The 25,059-nt window shown below is 39.3% G+C and overlaps 1 protein-coding gene across 2 annotated transcripts in view; it reads right to left on the bottom strand.

Moving 5' to 3' along the window:
• The window catches only part of USP6NL (USP6 N-terminal like), a 126,111-nt gene that overhangs the window by 28,751 nt on the left and 72,301 nt on the right, over window positions 1-25,059 (bottom strand). For both annotated transcript variants that reach the window (XM_061179486.1, XM_061179496.1), the window contains exons 4-6: window positions 23,208-23,247; window positions 12,285-12,365; window positions 4,505-4,612 (exon numbers count right to left, since the gene is read on the bottom strand). In XM_061179486.1, the coding sequence (XP_061035469.1) occupies window positions 4,505-4,612; window positions 12,285-12,365; window positions 23,208-23,247 (229 nt within the window). The remainder of the gene's footprint in view (window positions 1-4,504; window positions 4,613-12,284; window positions 12,366-23,207; window positions 23,248-25,059) is intronic.

Genomic DNA, 25,059 nt, shown 5'->3' with positions numbered 1-25,059 from the left:
TCTTCAATAAGTGGTGCTGGGAAAACTGGATAGCTACATATAAAAGAATGAAATTAGAACACTACTTACCACCATGCACAAAAATAAACTCCAAATGGATTAAAGACTTACATGTAAGACCAGACACTATAAAACTCTTAGAGGAAAACATAGGAAAAACACTCTTTGACATAAACCACAGCAAGATCTTTTTTGACCCACCTCCTAGAGTAATGGAAATAAAAACAAAAATAAACAAATGGGACTTAATTAAACTTAAAAGCTTTTGCACAGAAAAGGAAACCATAAACAAGACAAAAAGACAACCCTCAGAACAGGAGAAAATATTTGCAAATGAAACAACAAAGGATTAATCTCCAAAATATATAAACTGCTCATGGAGCTCAATATCAAAAAACGAACAATCCAGTTAAAAAATGGGTGGAAGACCTAAATAGACATTTCACCAAGGAAGACATACAGATAGCCAAGAGGCACATGAAAAGATGCTCAACATCACTAATTATTAGAGAAATGCAAATCAAACCTACAATGAGGTATCACTTCACGCTGGTCAGAATAGCCATTATCAAAAAATCTAGAAACTATAAATGCTGGAAAGGGTGTGGTGAAAAGGGAACCCTCCTGCACTGTTGGTGGGAATGTAAATTGATAAAACCACTATGGAAAACAGTATGGAGGTTCCTTAAAAAACTAAAAACAGAACTACCATATGATCCAGCAATCCCACTACTGGGCATATTCCCTGAGAAAACGATAATTCAAAAAGAGACATGTACCACAATGTTCACTGCAGCACTATTTACAATAGCCAAGACATGGAACCAACCTAAATGTCCACTGACAGATGAATGGATAAAGAAGATGTGGCACATATATACAATGGGATATTACTCAGCCATAAAAAGAAACGAAACTGAGTTACTTGTGGTGAGGTGGATGGACCTAGAGTCTGTCATACAGAGTGAAGTAAGTCAGAAAGAGAAAAATAAATACCATATGCTAACGCATATATATGGAATCTAAAAAAAAAAAAAAAATGGCACTGATGAACCTAGTTGCAGGGCAGGAATAAAGAGGTAGACATAGAGAATGGACTTGAGGACATGGGGTGCGAGGGCGAAGCTGGGACGAAGTGAGAGTAGCATCGACATATATACACTACCGAATGTAAAACAGTTGGCTGGTGGGAAGCAGCAGCATAGCATAGGAAGATCGGCTCCGTGCTTTGTGATGATGACCTAGAGGGGTGGGATAGGGAGGATGGGTGGGAGGCTACCTAGAGGGAGGGGATATGGGGACATGTGTATGCATATGGCTGATTTGCTTTGTTGTGCAACAGAAACTAACACAGTACTGTGAAGCAATTATACTTCAATAAAGATCTATTAAAAAAAATTACTCTAGAGGACAAGAAAATTCAACATAAAAAAAGACCTCATGACAAAAACAAAGCCCAGTTAAGCAGGTAAAAAATAATAGAGCAGAAAGATTATTTATGTCCTAGAATGGTTACAAGCCAATGTGCAGAATATAGGAAATCAAGCATATTTCTTATCTTAATGAAAGGAGGTGTAAGCAACTTCTAAGGTTACTCTGAGATTGGGTGGGTTAAGATCCATGAGTGTCACAATAATAAGGAATAAACATTTTACTTAAAAGAAATAGGAATATAATGAACCTATAAACCTGAGAGCAGAAGTACAGTGGAAAGTATCTGGATGAAAAACTAGCAATTTCACTGTGGGTTTGGCCAATAAGATTACTAAGCCTTGCTAAGGCTGCAGGTGAGGTTGTTATCCACTGTCACCAGACCTCTGCCATCTGTGAGACAGAGCACTATACCCCACAGAGACAGATAACAATGAGATACAATTAAAAGAACAGGAGAAATAGCAGATAAGAGCACCGGCTCAGGAATCAGGACAATTCCACCATTTGAGAAAAATCTTAGTATCAATAGATTAAGAAAAAGTAGTTTTATTCCCATTGAATTTCCCATTTCAGGACAGTAATTTATACTACTTTTGCAAAGAGAGAGTAAAAGAAAGTAACTGGGAAAGGAAGACTTGGTTAAATGCTAGAGGAATCTCAAGTAGTAAAAATAATGTTTATGATAGCACTGAAAATTATAAGCTTGAAAGGACTGGTGGGCAAGTCATTTCTTTTCTTGTTACTGTATATTGGATATGCAGTAACTGGATAATTTTATTCTATGTAGAAAAAGCCTGAACCACAGTTCTAATATTAGCATGTGTACTGGGTTGAATAGTATCCCCCCCAAATTCCTGTCTACCCAGAACCTGGGCCTATGACCTGATTTGGAAATAGGGTCTCTACAGATGTAGTCAAGTTAAGAGGAGGTCATACTAGATTAGGGTGGACCCTAAATCCAATGACTAGTGTCCTTAGAAGGTGAGACACAGAGACACACACAAGGAAAGGCCACTTGAAGACAGAGGGAGAGAATGGAGGGACGCAGCCTCAAGCCAAAGAACACCCGGGATGCCGGCAACTCCAGGATCTAGGAAGAGTCAAGGAAAGGTTCTTCCCTAAAGTCTTGGGAGGGAGCATGGCCCTGCTGACACCCTGATCTCAGACTTCTATCCTCCGGAACTGCAGAAGAGTAAGTGTCTGTTGTTTTAAGCCACTCCGTTTGTGGGACTTTGTTATGGCAGCCCCAGGAAACCAAAACAGCATGCTAACTAAAATTTTCTTCTTTATTAATTAAATAAATATTTACTGAGCACCCACCATATGAGAGGCACACTGTACTAGGGGCTGGAGTTAGATTTTAAATACTTCTCTCAGATATCATTTTTCAATACTGGTTCTAAAACTATGACATTAAAGGCAAATATCTAATCAACCATCTAAAATAATTTGAAACTCTAAAATCCTGAGACAAAACTCATAATCTGTGCAGGGTCCAAACAACTAATTTAAAAACTCTTTTCATCATAAAAAACAAGTAACTGTTTAAATTATCCAATATCTATTACATCTTTTTTTAAAATTTATTTATTTAATTTATTTATTTTTGGCTGCATTGGGTCTGCGTTGCTGCGCGCGAGCTTTCTCCAGTTGCGGTGAGCGGGGGCTACTCTTTGTTGCGGTGTGCGGGCTTCTCACTGCGGTGGCTTCTCTTGTTGCGGAGCATGGGCTCTAGGCGCGAGGGCTTCAGTAGTTGCAGCACGCGGGCTCAGTAGTTGCGGCTCGTGGGCTCTAGAGCACAGGCTCAGTAGTTGTGGTCCACGGGGTTAGTTGCTCCGCGGCATGTGGGATCTTCCCAGACCAGGGCTCAAACCCGTGTCCCCTGCATGGGCAGGCAGATTCTTAACCACTGTGCCACCAGGGAAGCCCTATTACCTTACATCTTGATGAAATTTTGCTTATTTATACATAAATATGAAAATATCAAAAGAGCATTCCAAATCCCCTTTTATAATTGGTGTTGGGTTTAAATTACAAATAATTTGTCTTTATTTCAGTTATTCTATTTATATACATTTTCTGAGGAACAGATTTCAAAGTTATTTTTATTTTTATTATAATTTGTCTTTATTTCAGTTATTCTATCTTAATTTATTCTATTTATATATATTTTCTGAGAAACAGATTCCAAAGTTATTTTTATTTTTTATTTTTTAAATTTACATTTCCTTTTTTATTAGGGACATTGAACACTTTTTCTAAGGCACAAAGTTATTTTTAGATATATGTTTCTTATTCCTTTCAAAGGTTAATATAAAACTTAGGTTTAGAAAGGCTATAGCTGAGATGACAAGGAGGTAAATTTAATGCCCTGACTAATTTACAGAAAGCATTACTGATCACTGAGTGAAACGTTTAACTTTTTATAAATAAATAATAAAACCTAGAAACACTGTAACAATCTTAGGGGAAAGAAGAAGAAAACAGTCAATCATACACAGGCAGCTGTTGGATAAACTGAATTCTGCTGTTATTTCCCCAAAAACTCTAAAAGTGACATTGTAAATCTCTTTATTATTATTATTTTTTTTTAAAGGAAGTTTTTTTTTTGTTCAGTTTTAGTTTTTTTGGTTAGGTTGGTTTTTTTTTTTTTTTTTTTAATTTTATTTATTTATTTATTTATGGCTGTGTTGGGTCTTCCTTTCTGTGCGAGGGCTTTCTCCAGTTGCGGCAAGTGGGGGCCACTCCTCATCGCAGTGCGCGGGCCTCTCACTATCGCGGCCTCTCTTGTTGCGGAGCACAGGCTCCAGACGCGCAGGCTCAGTAATTGTGGCTCACGGGCCCAGATGCTCCGCGGCATGTGGGATCTTCCCAGACCAGGGCTCGAACCCGTGTCCCCTGCATTGGCAGGCAGATTCCCAACCACTGCGCCACCAAGGAAGCCCCTCTTTATTCTTAATACTACATTGCAAATGAGTAGCTACAACCAGGTGTTAGCCAATTTTCCTTACAAATATGCCCCAACATTGACCGATCGTTTCAAAATAACAGGCTGGCTCTCGGTACTCACACTGTATAGGTCTCTGGTTTCTTCCTTCATTTTCGGGATCTCCAGGAGGAGGGCCCAGACTTCCCCTCTGAGCTGGAGTGGGATTCCTTTGTAAATTCTCCTATGAAACTTATTAAAAGAAACATAAATTGAAAGTTACAAACTGACAAAGCTTAGACTAGTCCCTTAAATCAAACTGGTGAATATTTGTTAGTCTTTTCAAAGGATTCCTGATAATTGATACAATTTAACATGGCACATTGGATCCTCTCATCTCTACTTTTCAGATCCGAACAGGGAGGCATATACACAGAAAGCATAGAATAAACAAGGAAATGTTAAGTATGCCCAGTGTGTTAGTTATTTTCATACACTGCAAAGGTGTTCCTTCAGCGGCACGAGAGCACAATCAGTGCCGTTCTTCAAGTTGTGAACATCTGACTTACACACTCCCCATCGATATAACTAACTAGATACACATTTTCTTCTTTTTCCCTCCTACATCTAAAAGGTTCCAAATAGCAAAAGGGTTCTCTTGTGTCAAAGTGCCTTCAAGGAGGGTAGAGTCTCTCTAGAACCTTCTATCTCATAACTCAGTGTGACCTACAGTCTTCATTCAGGTCCACCCCCACCCCCCAAACACACACTCTCTCCCTCTTCCCTCTCCTCTCCCCAATTCTGGAGCGTTCCTTTAGGAAAACCTCTGTCCTCTTCTTAATGACATTGATCCTATCTGACCAGACAAAAACAGTGATAAATTTCCTTCAAGAAGGAGCATCATCACCTTTGAATGAATTAGGGATAAATCATCAGCATCATTAACACTCTGGGTCCTTGAAAGTACACTGCCATCACTCTAAGAATCTTAAGACTCACCATACCTCTCCATCTTCTTGTAATTACATCTTTTTTCTCAAGGCTAATTACGTATTCAAAATAACATATAAACATATTATGCTCATTACAAAGTTGTGCATAAGGAAACTTTGAAACTTAAAAGTAGATGAAACTTAAAAGGCAATGATTAAACAAATTACGGCAGAAACTTCAGGAGCGAGGTAAGAGTAAGTACATAGTTACCTTTATGATCAAAATAATATATTGAAGTAGTATGGCTAAGAAAATAAGATGCAAGTTCTAATAATTGAGATGTTGACGAGCTATGAACTAATAAGCAGAGCTTCAACTTCTACAATTATACTATATTTTTAAAAATGAAACCTTTAGTAACTAAATCATGATGCAGCTTTAAGAAGCTCTGTGATTTTAAATCAGTGACACTATAGAATAACTTTTCCTGTGAAACACTGAATACTGTGAAGTTGATTCAATTACATAATTACATACATAATTTCAGTTTTGTTCTTTTGGTGTAAACACAGTAAGTCTCAAATTTGAAATTCCAGCAGACAGTGACTAGAAACACTGAAGTTTTAACTGATGCGGTAGATGTAACTGGAAGACTATGTACAGAAAGGCTTTGTATAAACTAGACTCTGCTTCTTCAACATTTCCCATGTACTAAACATTTACCACCATTAATTGCAAACTGAGTGTGGTTTAAAAAAAAGTGAATTTAAGATTTACTTTCCAAAGAAAGTTTATCATCTATATTCATTTCAAAATTATGATAAACTTAACTTTTTAAAGGAATATCACCCACTAAAAGTAACTTCAAATTATCTCCTGAATTTCTAGAGTAAGGATGTTAAACTGAAAGCAGTTAATATGAATACCAGAAAGTGGGAATTATTGCAAATGTGAAAAGTGAAATTTTGATAGTCAAGTAAAACATGATGGCAGGTAAACAGATAAACTTTGATGGACTTGAATGTCCATTAGACAGATGTTTTTCAATGAGTAAGATAGGAACCACAAGCATTTCTTATACTGTATCACTTACAAAGGTTTTGGACATTATTTACTGCTTTCATTCAATTCTGTATTCAACAACTGTACATAAATTACTGTTGTTTATCCTAAAGTTAAATCTAGATTTAGAAAAATAAAACATTAAACTGCCATGATTCAATGAAGAAGAAATAATAGAAAGATTTCAGGTAGAAATACAAAATTAATGGTCCTAGTGTTATTCCAGGGATAAAACGAAAAATGAGGCATGTCTAGAAAAGGCTCAGAAAGAAACTCTGATGCACTGTCATTATCATTATCAACAGTAACAGTTAAAACCAACTTTTACTGAGCATTTACTATGTACAGGAAACTGTTTAAAACTATTTACATATGTTGTCTCATTCAATGATATTAATAATTCTGTGAGATATTATTACCCCAATTTTACAAACGTTGACAGTGAATCACAAAAAGATTCAGTAACTTGCCCAAAGGCACACAGAAGATGTTCCCAGTTAGTAGAAGATACTGATTTTATATTTTATAAAAAGCAAAGACCATCTTTCTAAAACCATGGTGTTATGTAGTATATCCACTGTTCTGCTCAACTGGACTTACTAAAATACATGGAATGGAAAATATTAACGAAATCGAAGAGCAGAAAGTGTTAAAAATAAAATTATAAAATAAAATAAAATTATACTCAAAACCTAAAAGGAATATAAAAAGGGAGGTATCTGGATTCAAGCTGTGCGAGGTAATGAAATGAAACATGTATACAAAGTAAGATACAGCAGAAAAAGAATCAAATTATGAGATCTTAAAACAAGCATTTTAAATTATAGTTACTGTTTTTCAAATACTTCTACTGTTACATGACAGACTGACACTGTGGTTATAGATCTTTCCTCACAAATTTTCAACTATTGTAGAAATTCTGGAAATTTTGTAAAACAAAGTTAGGAATCATATCAAAGCACAACAATTATAATAAAATCTGCTTATTCTCCAGAACAGTAGTACAGTTTTCATTTGTTGAGAATCTTTCAATTGACAAAGCAGTATCTCACACTTTCTAGGACAGCTCTGTAATGTCGGCAGGGCAGGTGCTACTCCAGTTTAAAAGGAAGGAAATCAAGGGACAAAGAAGTGGCCTGCCTAGGCCAAGAATTCCATCTTCCTGCTCCTGCTTCAGGATGTTTCTGCCAAATCACACTGCCCCTTAGAGATCACTACTTTATTAAAGTAGTAGAATTTATCAGTAGAAAGGGATAGCTGGTCATCCCAACTCAAAAGTGAACATTCGTTCATTCATTGTAAACAGAAACTGTAATGACTTTCTGCTTTGTGGCCAACGCTTACTAGGTACTATGGATACAAACTTGAAAAAGTTCTGTGGAGTTCACAGTGTAGTGGGGAAGATAATCATATAATCATATAATTATAAATGTAATCCTTTGTAATAAGGTCACGTACATTAATTCTTGTCAGAGTTGAGTATCACACCCTGAGGGGCAAGTCGTGATAGAGACATCACCCCCGCCAGAGGTGGACCAGGGTGGTTATGGGAGAATGGCAGGCGCCACGCTGTCTAATCTGTGGGAGTGATTTCAGGGGGCAGCTGGCCCTTACGGAATAGACACGAGATTCTAAGGGGAACCAGAAACAGTTTAGGGATAAAGGTGTTGGGGGCAGGGGCAGTGAATCTGCTGTGGTGGTCTCTTCTTTATTGGTCCAACACAGGGGCTCTCATCCCGAGACTATACCAGAGATACTATAATGGAGGAAGGGGGGTGAGTTCTGCGGGAGAGAGTAAGGAAAGATTTCCTTTAGAGAGGATGACAACAAACTCAACATGAAGGATATGCAGGAATTTTCCAGGAAGGAGAAATGAGGGTGGGGACGAGGGTAAGGATAGTGATAAATCAAACAGTAATAGCAATGTTAATAACACCAGTTACACTAACTTTTTATGATTATTTATTAGGAGCCGAGATATGTTTCTAGATCAATGTATTCCTCGTAGTATTTTTACATTCCTAAAGAGGTAGGTACTATGCTTATCATGTCCATTTTACAGATGAGAAAATCAGGTGTAGAAAGGTTTAGTAATGAGCTCAAAGTCACACAACTAATACACTGTGGAAGAAGAACTGAAATTCAAGTAGTCAGATTTCATAGATCATAGTCTGAACAATCATGATATATATGGAACTTCTGTATGTTGGATTTTAATATTTTAATATTCCAATTTGAAAAGTACTACCTTTAAAATTCTGTTACAATTTTATTTTATGGGTATGTTCTCTGTTCACTTGCCAATAAAATCAAGTGGTCTATTTCAGTCACACAGATACATTTAAAAATCCATCAACTAAAAAAAAAAAAAAAAAAATTTTCCATCAACTGACCTAATGTTTTCAACACGTCTTTCTAACCTTACTGGTTTCAAAATAGTGATAAATGTGCAGTGCACATCAGCATGGCTGCGAGTGAGTAAACTTTTCAGCCCAGCAAGTTTGGCTCAGTTTGGTGGGACTTTCGAAACTGCAAGTGAACCCCAGGAGACAAAAGTTTACTCTTGGAGCTGCCTGTGCTCTTCACTGCCTTCATTTCCTTCAGTCGCCCCTGCTCCGTTGGTCCCTTCGTCTCTGTCTCCAAATAGGCCCACGTCTCCTGAGTCTGGATCTGAAAGCTTTAGAATCCACAAGGCCCCAACGCCTCTTACAACCACATTCTATTTCCTTCCGGCCTTTTACTGACAAAAACCGAAAGGGAGAGCTAGCAAACAGATGGTACATCTGGAAGTTGCATCCCTTGCTTGTCACTAATAATGGCCTTGAGAAATTTATTTCCAAACATCGTGCCTCCATTTTCACATCAGTACAATCAAATGTTGGCTAATATGAGTCTGTTAGTTACCTGACGAACAAAGGTCCATTCAGTTATTTAACCAGAAAAAAAATGTGTATCTGTAGTAGGAACTCTGCTGTGACAGAGCTTAGACACAATTATATAATGGCTAGTTAAATCAGAATGGCCTCTACTTAGCAGAGATAACTTCATATCTTCATTTAATAGATTGTATTTTAAAAATACACTATGACTGTACATAGGGGGCAGTCACTGTGAAAACACAGGCAACCGTAATGGCAACTATTTTTCATTAAATCTTATATTCTAAAAATCCAAATATTCTCATCAGAGCTATGTATTTTTATTTCAAGATATTTTTAGATATTTCTTTGTACCACTACTACATAAGTAAGGAGTCTGTTGAGAGAAAACTTATACCTCCCTTTGGAAGAGAAGAAAAATATATACTACTTTTTAACTTCAATGCAATTTAAAACTGGGTATGAACTGAAAGCAGCATTCTTTTAGAAGGCACATTCTACCGCATACCAGATTGGACCATATATATCATCAAATAATGCTAGCATTATAGCTGTGGGAAAATACTTTAAAATTATTCATGAAAGGAAGAGCTCTACTAAAATCTCTCTTACTGGGAAGTACATTAGCCAGAGTTGCTGTGAGCATAACAGCCTAGTAGAATGCTCATTTTTACAGAGGCTTATATACTTTCAGACATATGTATAAAGCCATACAATTCTACAAATATTTTATTGAACTGAAGCTGAGAAGAAAGTGTAGGTGCAACGCATCAAAACTGATCCTGTAATTAGCACTTGAGTGACCTTTCCACAAAGATGCCAGGTGAAGTAGTTGTCAGCTTTAGGCCAGTCTGAGAAGCAGAGTGTTAAACAAAAGAGCACAGGGGCCATGACCAACATCTTACTCTGAACGGATTCTTCTTGAAGCACCTTAATGAAATCAGCAACCCAGAAATGAACTTACTCCTGATGAAAATATAATAGTAAGAGTCTAATGGAATTTAAATAGGGATATTTAGGATGCTCAAAAAGAAGAGTGACGTTATTCATGTGAGATACCCCATGACAAAAAGATTTTCATGGTTGAATAAGTGTCATGCAATTTAAGGTCCCTCTTGAAAATTTCTACCACGCTATAATATTAAAGATGCTGAGGCATCCTGTAGTAAAGAAACCTGCTTACCTCGGTTCAGCTTTATCTCAACTTTATTTAACCAGAGAGCCCCTTTCTCATGTAATAATAAACAACACTTACTGACTGCATGTTAAATATCAGGCACTATTCTTTGTGCTTTACATGAATTAACTTATTTAATCCTCAAAACGACTCCGTGAAGGAGGTATTGTGATTACCCCCATTTTACAGACAAGTAAACTAAGGCAGAAAAAGGTTAAATACCTTCTTCCAGGTCATACTACTAGTAATGTGGCAGAGCTAGGGATTGAACCTAGGATAGTCTATTGCTTAACCATTAGGCAACAATGCTTTTGTGTAATACCCGTTAGACCCCAAGGAGCTGCTGCTCCCTGGAATTCTTGTTGGTAAAGGCTGACACACAACAATTTATATCTATGTAAAGAGCAAAAAATATATATTGCATGGAAAAAAAGTGTGAGGAAACAGACAAAAATCCTAACAGTTAACTCAGTGTTTTGCTGTAAGATTATGGAAGATTTCTTTTTTCCCTTTAAATATTTTTTACTGTCCAACCTTCTTGCTTTATATGCATGAAATCATTAAATCTTCATCTCTTTGTAATGGGTATTGTTATCTCCATTTTATAGATGAGGAAACCGAGGCTTAGATGTCAGCAGTTCTCAAGGCATGGGCCATGAGGTCAAGACATTTTCGTAATGATACTAAACCATTATTTGCCTCTTTCCCTATGTTGACTTTGGCACTGGGAGCAGAAAAGCCATGGTGGTGAAGCCCCTGGCACCTCAGCACAAACTGAGGCAGAGGAAGCACTGTGCTGGCAGTCACTGCATTCTTTCCTCACAGTTTAAAAAAGAGGTCAGTTCGCTCAGGAATGCCCTTGACGAAGCAGTAGAAACTATTAATTTCATTCAATCTCAATCCTGAATACACACACGTCTTATTAATATTCTGAGCGATGAGGTGGAACGCACACAGAGCACAGTGTTGACCTCAAGAAAGAGCATTTATGAAATTGTATGAATCGCGATCTGAACCAACTGCTTTGGTCACGGACACCGTCATTACTTGAAAGAACGACTGACCAGCCAATCGTGGTTGTTGAGACTTGGGTACTTAGCAGACATTTTTCTCAAAAATAAATGAAGTAAGCCACTTTAAGGAAAATACCTCACAGTATTTTTGCCCCTGATAACATTTGCCCTTTCAAGCAAAAGTTAGAATTTTGGAAAACTTACACCACTAGGAACTTCACAGCTTCCCAATATTTAAGGAAGAACAGTAGGAATTAGTAGGAATTCCTACCGATTAGATTAGTAGGCATATTAATAGATGTATGCATTTTTACAAATTGATTCAAAACAGCACAGAGTCAATGCGGGGTAAAAAGATCTGGGGCGGGGTGCGGGGGTGGTCTGCTAGAAGCTTTAGGACAAGGAGACGCTCCTGCTTCATGGAAAGCTTTCAGAGGCCAGGCCTCTCTCCTTCTGAGCAGGGAGACAGGGGAATACGAAGCCTGGAACGACGGCAATAATCCTGATCCCAAAGGGAAGCCAAGCTCAGCAGGAAGCCGACACTGAAGTAGGCAGAGAAGAGAGACGGAAAGAAACGAAATCACAGGCAACCTAACCAAGCGGCGGAATTCAATCATCCCCGAAAGCCAGCTGACCTCTGGACTGTTCGCCACATCCTCTCAATTCCTGCAACCCATCTGAACTGGCTATTCTGTGACAGCACAAAGACTCCTAATTTGAGGTATTCCACTCAATTAAATTACACTTACAATTTTTTTAAGAATATGAACGTAATACTCTTATAATTAAAGAGGAACTTTTACTGGAAAAATCCACATTGAATTTGTATAGTTTCATAAGGAAGTAACATTTTTAATTACCTTTTCAGTGTTCTTGTATTTTTCCCATCCTTTTAGCATTTTCAACCATTTAGTAGTTCTTTCAATTTCCAGGTGCTTTTGCTAAAAATAAAATTGAAATTCATTGTTACTGTTTGTTTCAGGCTTCTTTTACTTACAAATTACAAAAAAATGTCAAGGAAAATGCTGCTGAAAAAAGGACCACTAAAAAAGTTATGCTATACTGGACAGCAAATATCCTAACTAACTTTTTTTTAAAGTTGGATAATTGATGACATTTGTGTCAACAGTATCCCCTCGCCGAAGTTAAGACACTTAGGAGATGCTCCATTGGGACAGGTAAAGAGAAAGGGATCACTTAAATTTTCTAACATTTTAATCACTGAAAACGCTTGGTAGTCTACAAATTTAAGCCAAAAGGAAATTTTAAAACAGTCTGAAATATTTTTATGAAGCATCAAAAACACAACTTCAAAATTCCATTCTCTTCTTTCACATTTTACCAATTTCTGCCATCTTAATGTTTTCGGTGACAAAGGTGGTTTTGTAAAGGAGAATTGAGTATTACTGGGGGGAGATCATCATATAACTAGCACTATGTTAGTGAAAAATTGTACAAAAATAAGTAATAGTTGCTGCCCCAAGGCAAGTTCACCGTCTGCTAAGGGCACCCGACATGGAATATGCAGCGTTGTGACCTAGAGGCAGAGACGGTGACTCAAGTCCTGTGGAGGGAGCAGTCGAGCCCACCCAGGGGCGCCAGAGAAGACGAGTATAAATGAAGGACTGGAAGGGGGTCAGGGTTTTTATCAAGCGCAACGTGGGAAAGAACATTCCGAGAAGCATGGACAGATGTACTTCTTTGACAATGCGGCAGTGTCGGGGCTAAAAAAGGAAGCATCCGGAGCTGAGGCTGAACACACAGGCGGGGGTCTTGGCTGTCACACTAAATTAAGATTTGGGGCAAAGCTGGGAACGGGGAAGGTGGTAGAGAAAAGGCTTCTTCCGCACTTCTTTGGTTTCAAGGAGAAGGGATATTTTTCCTAAGTACTCGGGTGGGCTCTCCAATCTCTTATTCACTCCCATGGTGGTAGAGTGACTTACTTGATTCGTACATTTAGAAAAAGAACTGGGTGTGCACAGCCCTCTGTCCCTTTACTTTGGGAGCCCAGCTACCCTCAGAAAATCCATTTGTACTCTGTCCTTTCAGGCAGGAAAAAACACCCTCTTCAGCCAAGAAGTCTGGGTGACCCCTGTGCCCATGACCAGGTGAGCAAGTCCTCTCCTCCGGGGGCTCAGCCTAGGAGGCCCCTCGCTGCCGCACACCTAACCTCCTCCCCCCTGACTACTCCATCTACGAAGGCCGAGATGTTCACTGCTTCCCCACTGCCTGGAACAGAGCCCGGCAGGGTCCACTCCTAATGATGACCTTTTCATGAGAACAAAACTCAACAGAATTCTTTCTTATGAGTGAGCTGAGATTCTGCTATTTTGTTAATTCTCCTCGATCCCAGCATTGTCTTTTCAGAAGGCCTAAGTGTATTAAGTGCATCTAAAAAGTAAATGAAATGGAAGACTACACAGGAGAGAAAATGGTTCTGAGGATACATTTTATGCTCAAAAATATATGCTCGTTACACCCTTATGAGGTAGGTATAATCACCCCCATTTTACAAATAAGGAAACAGAGGCACAAAGGGTCTAATCAACTTCTCCAAGTTCCCGCACCTGGTGAGTTCAAGGCCAGGCAGCGTGGCCCCAGGACCTGCGCTCTAGGCCACCATATCCTATGCTCTTGCCTCCACCATGTCCCTGCTCTCGTTGGGGATCACAGTTCCTGGATGAAAGCAATAGCTCCTCATCGACGGTCTTCAATGCAGCCTCAAACAGGCAGATGGCATAGGCCCACCATCGATATTTTTAGATTCAAAAGAAGCATAAAATCCCAAAGAAAGTCCTGAATTTAGGAAAAGATTCTCACCAATCAGAATACTTTTATGGAATTTTATTTTTAGGCATATCCTTAAAACTCTTTAATTACTTCTTTACTCTTAAAAATTTTGATGGGTTTTTCATAACCAAAGATGATCACTTGTGAGCAAAAGATACTGTTATGATTCTCATTTTTCAAAAGATTAAGCATATTCTTCATTATATTATTAGTAATAATACAGATGGTTCCAGAAATACGTTTAATTTTAAAACTCAGTGGGGCTCTGAAATCTAATTAATGTTTCTGCTAAATGTGACTTTAGAGAAGGCCAAGCTGTGAAAAATTAAGATTGATCTAAGATGCCATTTGGTACTTTCTTGTTCTTCTGCACTTCCCCCCCCCACCCCCCGACTTCTTCAAAGCATAATCCCTTTCTCCACCAACAGGAAAACACCAAATAATTCAAGCCCACCCAAGAGTACAATAACATACACTTTGCCAGGAAAAACCCTGCTGAGATCTAGCGGGTCTCTTGCTATCTTTCATTTTTATGACTATTAAATTGTCAATAAATCACTTTAAGAAACAGCTATTCTTTTCTTTAAAGGCACATTTTTGTATTCTAATGCTCATCATATATATAGAGAGATTATTTTAAATGCTACACATTCTCACATGCAAGGATAAAACAGATGCACACAATTTTCAGAACCATTAAAGTATACATTTCTTTCCCCTACAGCCAAAAAAAAAAAGGAAAAAAACACACTTCGGGTAAAGCTCCCAGGCTGTAGGATTTTAAAATTATACATCAGTAGTTCAATCAGGTTTAAGTGTTAACTCCATAACTCTGCCAGATCAACTACACCTGACTTGCATGCACTCATGAATCTATAATAAATGGATACAATATACTTTATCAGCAAACATGCTGTAGCTTAACAACTCCAGAATTTATTCTGAGGTAAGAAGTAACTGAAAACACATGTGACAAATGTAAACTTAAATGCTCTAGAAAAACAGGCTAAGGAACATCATCTTGCCATGGACTCAGTAACACCAACACAGACTAGAATATAACAGCAAGTTAGAATCTCACCCAGAAGTTCAGCAGATACTTCAAACTCAACACACCCAAACCGATTTCCCTAAACATGCTGCTATTACCCCTCCCTTTCCAACTAGGAATTAAGAGCATCACCACCTACTAAGTCAATCAACCTAGAAGCTTAGGTTGTCTTCAGTCTTCCTTGTATCTTCTTTCCACACCCAACCTACACTCTGCTGGTCCCATCCACTTCTGCTTCCATCACATCCTCTGCCCTCTTTCTGTCAATCCTCATCCCTAGATGAGGGCAGTACCTCCTCACAGGTAGCCCTGGATGGCTTCAAGCCAGCCTCCACGCTGCTATGACCTTTTAAAAGTGAGTCCCAGCTTAAAATCTTTCAATAGCTACAAATAAAGTTCAAATCTCTACGCGGTTGGCCCTTCACAATATGGCCCAAACTCACCTTCTAGTTTCACTTCCGGCTACTTTTATGATCTGGCCACCTTGAACTATTTGTCATTCCCAACACACAATGTATTTTCATGCCTCTCTGACCAGTGTTTGCTTTTCATCTGCCTGTGATGCTCTTCCTCACCATCATCTGGCAAAACCTTATGCATCCTCTCAAGACCCAGTCAAATGTCAAAGGTTCAAAACCTTTTCCAAATTCCTCCATCCTCCAGGCAAAATAAACTGTTTCTTCAGCATTTCATGGCATGGACTAAGGACTCAGTTGGCCTGAGTTCTGCCCCTTCTTATCTGTTTCATTTGGGACAAGTTACTTATCTTTCTGTATCTTAGTTTCCGTATCTATAAAATGAGGATTATTATGATTATTGTTATAGCACCTAACACCACTTGTGTTCTAGTTGGTCTAAATGCCCAAATATTTTTTATTATTATTATTATTATTATTAAAGGATGAACTCCTTGACTACAGGAACCATATCATATACTCTTCTTTTAATTTCATCACCTAAAACTGTGACTGGTGTATAAGAAAAGTTAAACATTTTTAAACATAATTTACATCAGGAGAGACAAGCAAACAATACTATGAAGCAATTATGTAATAGCATTTTGTGGTCTTGGAAGCAGAGGGGTGGGAAGGAGAATGAATATGACTAGACCGACCAAAATCCTAAGTACTTTTGATAGCAGTTCGATCACTATAATACAGAAGTAAACATAAGTGAAGTACAATAGTATCTCTAATGTAGCATAATAAAGATATGGATCATTCCATCATGTTGGCAACGCTTTTCAAAGTGCTGCTAAAATGTGAAACTACTGATGTTAGGAATCTATACAAAGCTGATATTAAATAACTCTGTTGCCTTTATACACTGACATCTTACTTCTCCCAATTTTTATTGAAATATTTCAAGCCTACAGAAAAGTGGAAGACCAATGCACCATATACTTATATATGCTTCACCAAAATCCATCAATTATTAACATTTTGCCAGATTTAATCTATTTATATTAGGGCTTTTTTTTTGCAGGGGGGTGGGGAGCGCTGATCTATTAGAAAATCTCAGACGTCGTGAACACTCCAAATATTTCAAGTATGTAACACCTAAGAACAAGACACATTACCTTACATAATCACAGTACAACTATTACACCCTTTCAAGAAATTTAAAATTGGTCCGTTATTTGGTAATAAACGGTCCATATACCAAACTCCCCACTTGTCCCAAAATCGTTCTTTAAAGCTGTTTTTCTTTAGGTGGGTTGGGGAGGGGAATTCAGAATCCAACCTTGGAACATACATTGCCTTTACTGGCACATCTCTTAAGTTCCCTTTGCTCTAGAACAGTCCCCTGGCCTTTGTTTGTCTTTCATGATGTTGACTTTTGAAGAGTCTAGTCCACACTATCTGGCTTTGCCTAACTGTTTCCCCTAGATTTTGGTAGGACTATTACACAGGTGATTTTGTGTCCTTCTTATGGCATCACATCCAGTGACAGATCATGCTGATTTGTACCATTATCAATGATACAACTTTTGATCCCTTGGTTAAGTGGTATTTGCCCAATTTCTCCACTAACTAATAGAGAAATTCCTTTTTGTAACTAATAAGTAATCTGGGTGGTGCACTTTGAGATAGTATGGACATCCTGTTCCTTAACAGCTCTACTCAGTGGTCTTCTCATCCACTATAATCTCTGTCTGAGTTAATTCTGATTCTGATGGTGGTAAAATGGTATGGTGGATTTTTTTTTCCTTAGGATTATTTCTATATTATTAACTGATATTTTTCTATTAGAAAGTTTTTCCTTTCAAGTCCCTCCCCATTTTTAATATCACTAAGGTATAAAGGACTATTTTATTCAATGTGTTATAATCCATTATTATTATCATCATTATTCTTTTTGAAGCTCAAATTGCCCCAAATTTGGCTGGACTGCCTCTTATCTGGTTGGAGATTTCCCCTCTTCAGGCAGATCCTTTAGACATGACCGATCTGACACAATATAATTCAGGCTCACTTTATACTTTTTTCTATCCTAGACCTAGATCATCCATTTCTTTAAAGAAACAGTGGTTCTTTTTAATGGGGAATGGTATTCCAAAACTAAGATCTGGGTACTAGATGTGCTCATCACTGAAATTTTAAAAATCATATAGGAGACCCTAGTATAAGAAAATTCTACTCCCCTGAGAATGTCAGAACAACATATATCAAAAGGAAAATGATGCAGAGGTCTTAATCTCCATCCTATATTCCCTTTGTTACCTCTCCATTACCTCCACTGATTAGGAAACGGTACAGTGTTGTATACTCTTCCCCAGGAGCTGTTTTCAGGAAAGGACTAAACTTCCATTTGAAGTTTGCAATCTGATACCTGATCATCTTAAATTCACAAACCCTCTGAATCAGGACTGGCCCCTCCTATTCGGGCAAGGAGGGTATAACGATTAAAAATGGGACCAATATCTTCTTTGTTGAGATCACTCAACCTCTAGTGATCTGAGACTATACCTTAATCCTATACAGGACCAGTTGAATAGGAAGTACTTAACAACTGCTGCATCACCCACATAGTATGAAGTTGCCTTGCATTGGGTCCAATGCTCCTCCCACTAGTAACATGATTTATAATCTAGATAGTAAAGGCTACCCATATACACAATGCATGGATGGATATTAAATAGCCTTCTCTTCTAGAATAAGAAGTCTTAGAACTTTACTGAAGTTCAAGTCTTCAGATGTTTTTTTGAATATTAGGATGTGTGACCGAGGATAAAGTTGACCCAAGTCACGCACACCTAGACCTCACCAGCAGAGGTCAGGAGAGGATAAGGAGTGTAAGAAGCAAAGAGTCGTGTTTTGATAGAATAATGACATTGAAAAGTCATGTATTTTGAGCAAGATTTCACACCTCATAAAATTAAAATATAATTTTTAAAGATCTGAAAAGGCTCCAATATTCTGTTAAGCCATGCAAAATACTGCACTGCAAAAAGCAATAGCTGAATCCATGAAAATTCATAGCTTTACATATCCTTTCCTCCTTATTAAAAATATCAATAAGCTCAAAGAAACAATATAATACATTATTAATATTGTTCTCTGCAGAGTAAATATAAGAAGTGTGTTTGTTTATTTGTTTCAGTGACTGTCTGGGGGAATCCAAAGCAGTCTGCAAATACCAACACCAATCCTCTTATGAGGGACTGCCTTCTACACCCTAGTTTAAACAGAGAATTACCTTATGTAAAAAGAATACACTGGCAAAGCTGGAACAAAAGCCCCGATGACTTGACTATGCATCAGTGTACAAGTCTTCCCAAACGGCACGCAGGAAGTACACGCTGCAAGTGGATGCTTTGTGAAGATTGATGAACACTTGTACACATCCACAAGGCTATCATTTCCACTGATTTTATTCAATGCCGCATATGAATATGTAGAATTTTTTATTAGTTTCCTAGAAATGGCAGACCTCGGCCATTAGGACTAGGCAATCACTGAAGAACATATGAGCTAAACTGAAACTAGAAAAATTGGGGGAAATCCTGAAAACTAAAAAGTTTCCAGCCTCAGACTGCTTTGCATGTGTCTAAAGTTCTCATTCCACTTTAAAGAAACCAGTTGGGCCACACAAAACGAGTGCAGTTTACAGACAAGGGTAGGACAGAGTCTCAGCAGCCTCAGAACCCCCGCTCCCAGTAAAAGACTGACAAGGGAATATAAAACTATGTCTTATGTTAAATTATTAAGGTGTGCATATCATTTCAGAGTGATTCCCTATTATATTAAACTCTTTAGAGTAAACAATCCATTAATTATAACTTTAATTGCATTGGATAAGAGGTCTTTTACTGTACAGGCAAATCTCTTAAAAAAAAAATTAAAAACAAACAACCTCCCTCAAGCATGCATTCTCCAACTAGGTTTTGTCTCATATTTCTTCTTTCCTTCACTGTCACATTTCTTGAATCATCTACACTACTGGTTCCCACATGTCTGAATTTTCTGGACCAGGAATTCGTTTTGAAAGGGGAAGAGAGGTGGCATTGGAGAGAAAAGTCAATAGTGGGTTGTCAGATTTTTATTCTGCCAAATATGGATATCTTTTGTTAAAAGATACCTTCCAACTCTTCTCTCCCTCATTTCTCAAATAAAGCACATTGTCAACATTTGAAAGGACAAGCTCGCCAACCTTTAAATTTGCATGTTTAATGACATATCGCAGTCTTTATGTTCACCTGGTCATTCACTCAGCCACCATTTATTAAGCACGTACTATGTGCCCTGCTCTAGGTTCTGGGGATACAACAGTGAACAAAGCAGATGAAACCCCCCTCCTAGAGATTACATCCTAGTGAGGAAACAGACAAAATAAAGATATAAGTAAAATATTGAGTAAGTGAAACAGTGTTAGTACTAAAGAGAGGAACAAAGAAGGGAGGGGGATAGTTGACATGCAGGGGGGAGGGAGTTCCCAACGTAAGATCTGAGATGCCAGGGAGGGTCTTATTCCGAAGGTGGCGTCATACAGTAAATACCTGGAGGAGATGAGGGCCGCTCCCTGTAGCTCTTGGGGGGAGGAGGAGGGGGCTCCCCAGGAAAGGAGGCAGCCAGGCAAAAGCCTGAAAGAGGGAACATGGCGGGCTAGTCGGGGAACACTGAGGAGGCCGGTGGGTGAGCAAGAGACGGGAGCAAGGGCTTCCCTGGTGGCGCAGTGGTTGAGAATCTGCCTGCCAATGCAGGGGACACGGGTTCGAGCCCTGGTCTGGGAAGATCCCACATGCCGCGGAGCAACTAGGCCCGTGAGCCACAATTACTGAGCCTGTGCGTCTGGAGCCTGTGCTCTGCAACAAGAGAGGCCGTGATAATGAGAGGCCCGCGCACCGCGATGAAGAGTGGCCCCCACTTGCCGCAACTAGAGAAAGCCCTCGCACAGAAACGAAGACCCAACACAGCCATAAATAAATAAAAATTAAAAAAAAAAAAAAAGAGACGGGAGCAAGAGAGGAGAGACTCACGGAAACCAGTCACACGGGGCTCTGAGATCATTCTAAGGACCTTCCCTTTTACTGTGGACAAGCTGGAGAGCAGGCAGGATGTTCCCATCAAGAGTGACATGCTCTCTCTTATTTTAACAGGATCATTCCGGCTCTTGTGGTGAACAGACAGGGGACACTAGCAGAAGCAAGGAGCTGGAAGCCCCAGAAGAGAGGTTCCAGCAGACCAGGCAGCAGAAGCGGGGATGCTGAGAAGTCATCAGACTCTGGACACACACTGAAGGCCGAGCTGACACGTGAGGTGTGGGGATGGTCAAACACAACTCAGAAGTTTTTAGACTGAAACCTGGAAGGGTGGCGCTCCCACTGGTTGAGATGGGAAGCTTGTTCACAGATGGATTTGAAGAGAATAACAGAAACCCCAGTTTGGACATTTATTAGACATCTGAGTGTATGGAGTAAGCCAGACACTAAGTCTAGACACTGAAATGCACACACAGTCTGGGGGTTGGCGTTTAAAGCCAAAAGACTAGATGAGATGACCGAGGAGGAGATCCAGACAGGAAAGAGAAGTTCCAGGCCTGAGCCATGGGCTCAGGATAAAGTCGTGAGATGAGAAGGAACAAGTGGAGGAAATGGAGAAAGAGTAGCCAGTGAGGAAAGAGGAATATGCGGAGAGTACGGGGTTCTGAAGGCCAAGAAATGGGAACGTGTGAGAGAGAGAGGCTAAGCAACCACATCACGTGCGCCGGTGGGTCACTGGGAACTGACCACTTGGTGTGACAGTGCAGAGATAAGAAATAAGAAACACGAAGCAAGCACCTCAGCTGGGCCAGGCCAGAGAAGGAGGTACTGGAGGTTTGAGAGGGAATAGGAAGCTGCACTAGTTAAAATGGGAGCAGAAATTCACTAGGAGGAAACGGTATGATGTCCAGGCAGCATAAACATCCAGCTGAGGTTTGTGATCATGGATGTAAAGTAAAACCAGTCATCCCAGTTGGGAGTCTTTTCCCAGTTGCACTGAGCCGCTCAGGTGCAGGCGCTGCAGAGACACAAAGTTCAGCCCAGGAGAAGTGGTCAGGAGGTGGGGAAGGGGTGGTCCCAGCCTGTGGCAGAGCTGAGCTGGGAAGAGAGGGGAATGAAGACATAACAGTTGTGGGATCCAGAGGGTCCACGGATTAGCCAAGTCAGGGCACTAACAGAGAGAGAATGGCCAGAGAGTGGACACAAGCAAATCCCTGTGTGCCCATTTCCAAGTGGTCTGGTAGAAGTTCACCAGGAGCAGAACTGGTAGAAAGCGCCGTCACTTCCTTCTCCTGCCTCCCTGGGCCGCAGGGGCCCGCCTTCTCCACCAGCACCACTGCCAGGGCACGTTGCAAACACCATGCCCCTGAAAGCCACTACCATTTCCCACTGCTGCCTCACCTGACCCGCCTCTAGTCACTGGATGAACAGCCAGCCTCTCAGAGCAGAAACCATGCCGTATTTGATCCTGATATTCCAGGCTATGGCCTCGGTTCTAGACCCATGCTTGATATATAGTTGCTAAGCAGTAATACAGCTTTATTAAGAGAAAGAAATTTCTTTGCCCAAACATCAAGGTTATGACACAGAGAGAATCAGGCAGTCACAAGAGAATTTAACCGCAGGAAGTACCTATAGGGCTCTCTACACAGTATATGTAAAATGGCACTTTTTATCCAGAGTTATGCTACAGTTCTAATTTTCAGGAAATTTTTATTTTAGAAAGATTTTCTAAAATATTTTTCAAATTCCAATTCCAATTTTACCTCCACTGTCTGAAACCCAGCCTCCTTCCTCCATCAAACATAAACAAACTGAGAATAATCCCCCCGATCAATAGCCTCCCTCTCAATTCATAAATTCTACAGTTCATTTTTAGGTACATAAAACAATGGAGAGGGAGAGGGAGGCTCTGAGCAACCTTAAACATTCAGTCGCTGGTTCTCGTGCACACCCAGCTATGGAGCCAGCTCCCCAGCCAAGTGCAATGAAGAAAGGGGAACCACTGAGTTACAAAAAAACTGATGAGTTTACTATATATAAGACTTCTAAGTCTTTAAAATGCAAATGTACTTATTTGACTACAGCAAACTCTTTTTGTTGTTGTCTGTGGAAAATGTGATTAAAAGCTCATGGCACAGTTATGTTCCAAAGAGCTGCTGGTCTGGACCACGGCTTTAGGAGCCACACGGTGCTTGAGAGGCACGTCCACAATGCACTCTCTGCTAATGCCTACCTCTCCTTTTTTCCAAGTACCTATCAGAAGTTCCATAAAATCTAAAATTATTTCATCATTAATTTAATTACTTTCTTACAGTAAGAAACATGAGGGTCAAATTCTAACGATGACTACAGCACTGACGTATAACACGGCACTCACAATCACAAAGGTGGCAGGTTTTATTCCTCTGATGAACGTAATTCCCCGGTAACTGTAAACAAACGCAGAGCTGGACTTACCCGTTCCATAGCTGCGTTATGATATGGGAGCTCCTCTTCGCTGCAGAGGAAAAATAGTGGACATGAAATAGTTGAAACCAGAGCAAACTTTTAAAAAATTATAAACCTGTAGGTAAACATGATGTACAACCATTTATTTATCATCTCAAGAGCTACACAAGCTTCCATTCTACCGAATTTAACATAAAACAATGAGCTATTCTGTCACCACGTCCCCTGTCTTCAAATCTCTAGACACACTCTGTCCAATCCAGTCATCTCTAGTCACAGGTGGCTGTTTAATTTTAAATGTAAATTAAAATGAAATAAAATTAAAATTTCAGTTATGAGCCTCACTAGCCATGGTTCAGCTACCACACTGAACAGTGCAGATATAGTGAGAACACTTGCACCGCTGCACAAAGTTCTACTGGACAACACTGCTCCAGTCCAGGAGTCAACAACCTTTTCCTGCAAAGGTAAATATCGAATAGTAAATATTTTAGGCTTTGTGGGCCACACAGTGTTTTTCATAATAGTCAACTTTGATGTCATACTGTGAAAGCAGATACTGACAGCACGTAAATAGAGTGTGGTTTTGTTCCCATAAAACGTTTACAAAAATAGGTGGTGAGCTGGATTTGGCCTATAGGCCATAGTTTGCCAACCTCTACCCTAGACCATCACCTCCACTTTCTGTCTTCAACTATAGCCTGTAACAAATGATTGTTCAAAAAAATTAGTATAAGGAAATAAAACTGCCTCCCATGGATTTATGAATTAAAAAGAAAACTTCAACTTTTATTCTGTAAATAAGGAAAGCTTCTTCGAAACTTCAATGGGAATAATTTTTAAAAATGTAAATATAATAAAAGATCAAATCCATTTCTCTGATACAGTAATTTTGTGATACCACCTCCAATATAAAACATTCTGAGACTCTTGAATTAATTGTCAGTAATATGAAAACAATGTACTATCTGTAAACAGTGCTATGTGCTTTGAGTTGGTCTATCAGTAGTACTGATGTTTTGACAAGAACTATCCATATTCTTCCCTTAGTTTCTATTGACACCAGATAATAACACTTTTAAGAGTATAATATGTTAGTATTCAAGAGTCCAGCATTTTCAAAAGCACTCTTTTGCTACTCTGGAGAGTCCTTAGGTGAAGCATGAAGCTACAGCAATGAAACTGACCAAAAGGTGTAAGAGCCAAAAGAGATCTCAGAGAGATAGTCCAACCCCCTCATTTCACAGATAAGAAAACTAACATTTTCACTCAGACACCATCACTTATCCTAATACAGAGATGTTCAGCACTATCTAACCCAGTGGGTTCAAACTTAGATAAGTATCTATCTTCAGATTGTGCAAGAGTATATGAAACACAGGCTAAGAAACCAATTCTCAAGAAAAAGAATATCTGAGGATTAAATATAAGGTGTTTTTTTTTTGAAGTGCCTACTCACCTTTTTTTTTTTTTTTTTTAAATAGCTTTTGTTATGCTCTTAGTCTAACTTTCCCTGCTGATTTGTAATCCTGATTACTAGTAATGCATGAATTACCAGTGATGCATGAATGGCACCCATCCATTCTTCATGTACTGGCAGAAGAAGGCCTGTCAACACTACTGGAATGTACTTGCTAGGTGATTAGGTCAGCAAGGGCATCTTGAAAGAATAAGAACATCTGGCAACCTCTGTGCGTACCAACGATGGTATTTCTGGGGTGAGTGGGCTGGACTGCCCTGGGCAAGAGCAACCTTCTGTGCAGCTGATTTGAGCAGATCCTGACCTAACACTGAACACTGAACATTCCTACCTGCAAATGAAGTGCCAACTCTGGCTGCCACCACAGGACAAGTTCTTCAG

Source organism: Eubalaena glacialis, chromosome 2 (genome assembly GCF_028564815.1).
Source record: "Eubalaena glacialis isolate mEubGla1 chromosome 2, mEubGla1.1.hap2.+ XY, whole genome shotgun sequence".
In the NCBI taxonomy this organism is placed as follows: Eukaryota; Metazoa; Chordata; class Mammalia; order Artiodactyla; family Balaenidae; genus Eubalaena; species Eubalaena glacialis.
The sequence above is the reverse complement of the archived record's forward strand: the minus strand, read 5'-3'. Positions and strand labels throughout refer to the sequence as shown.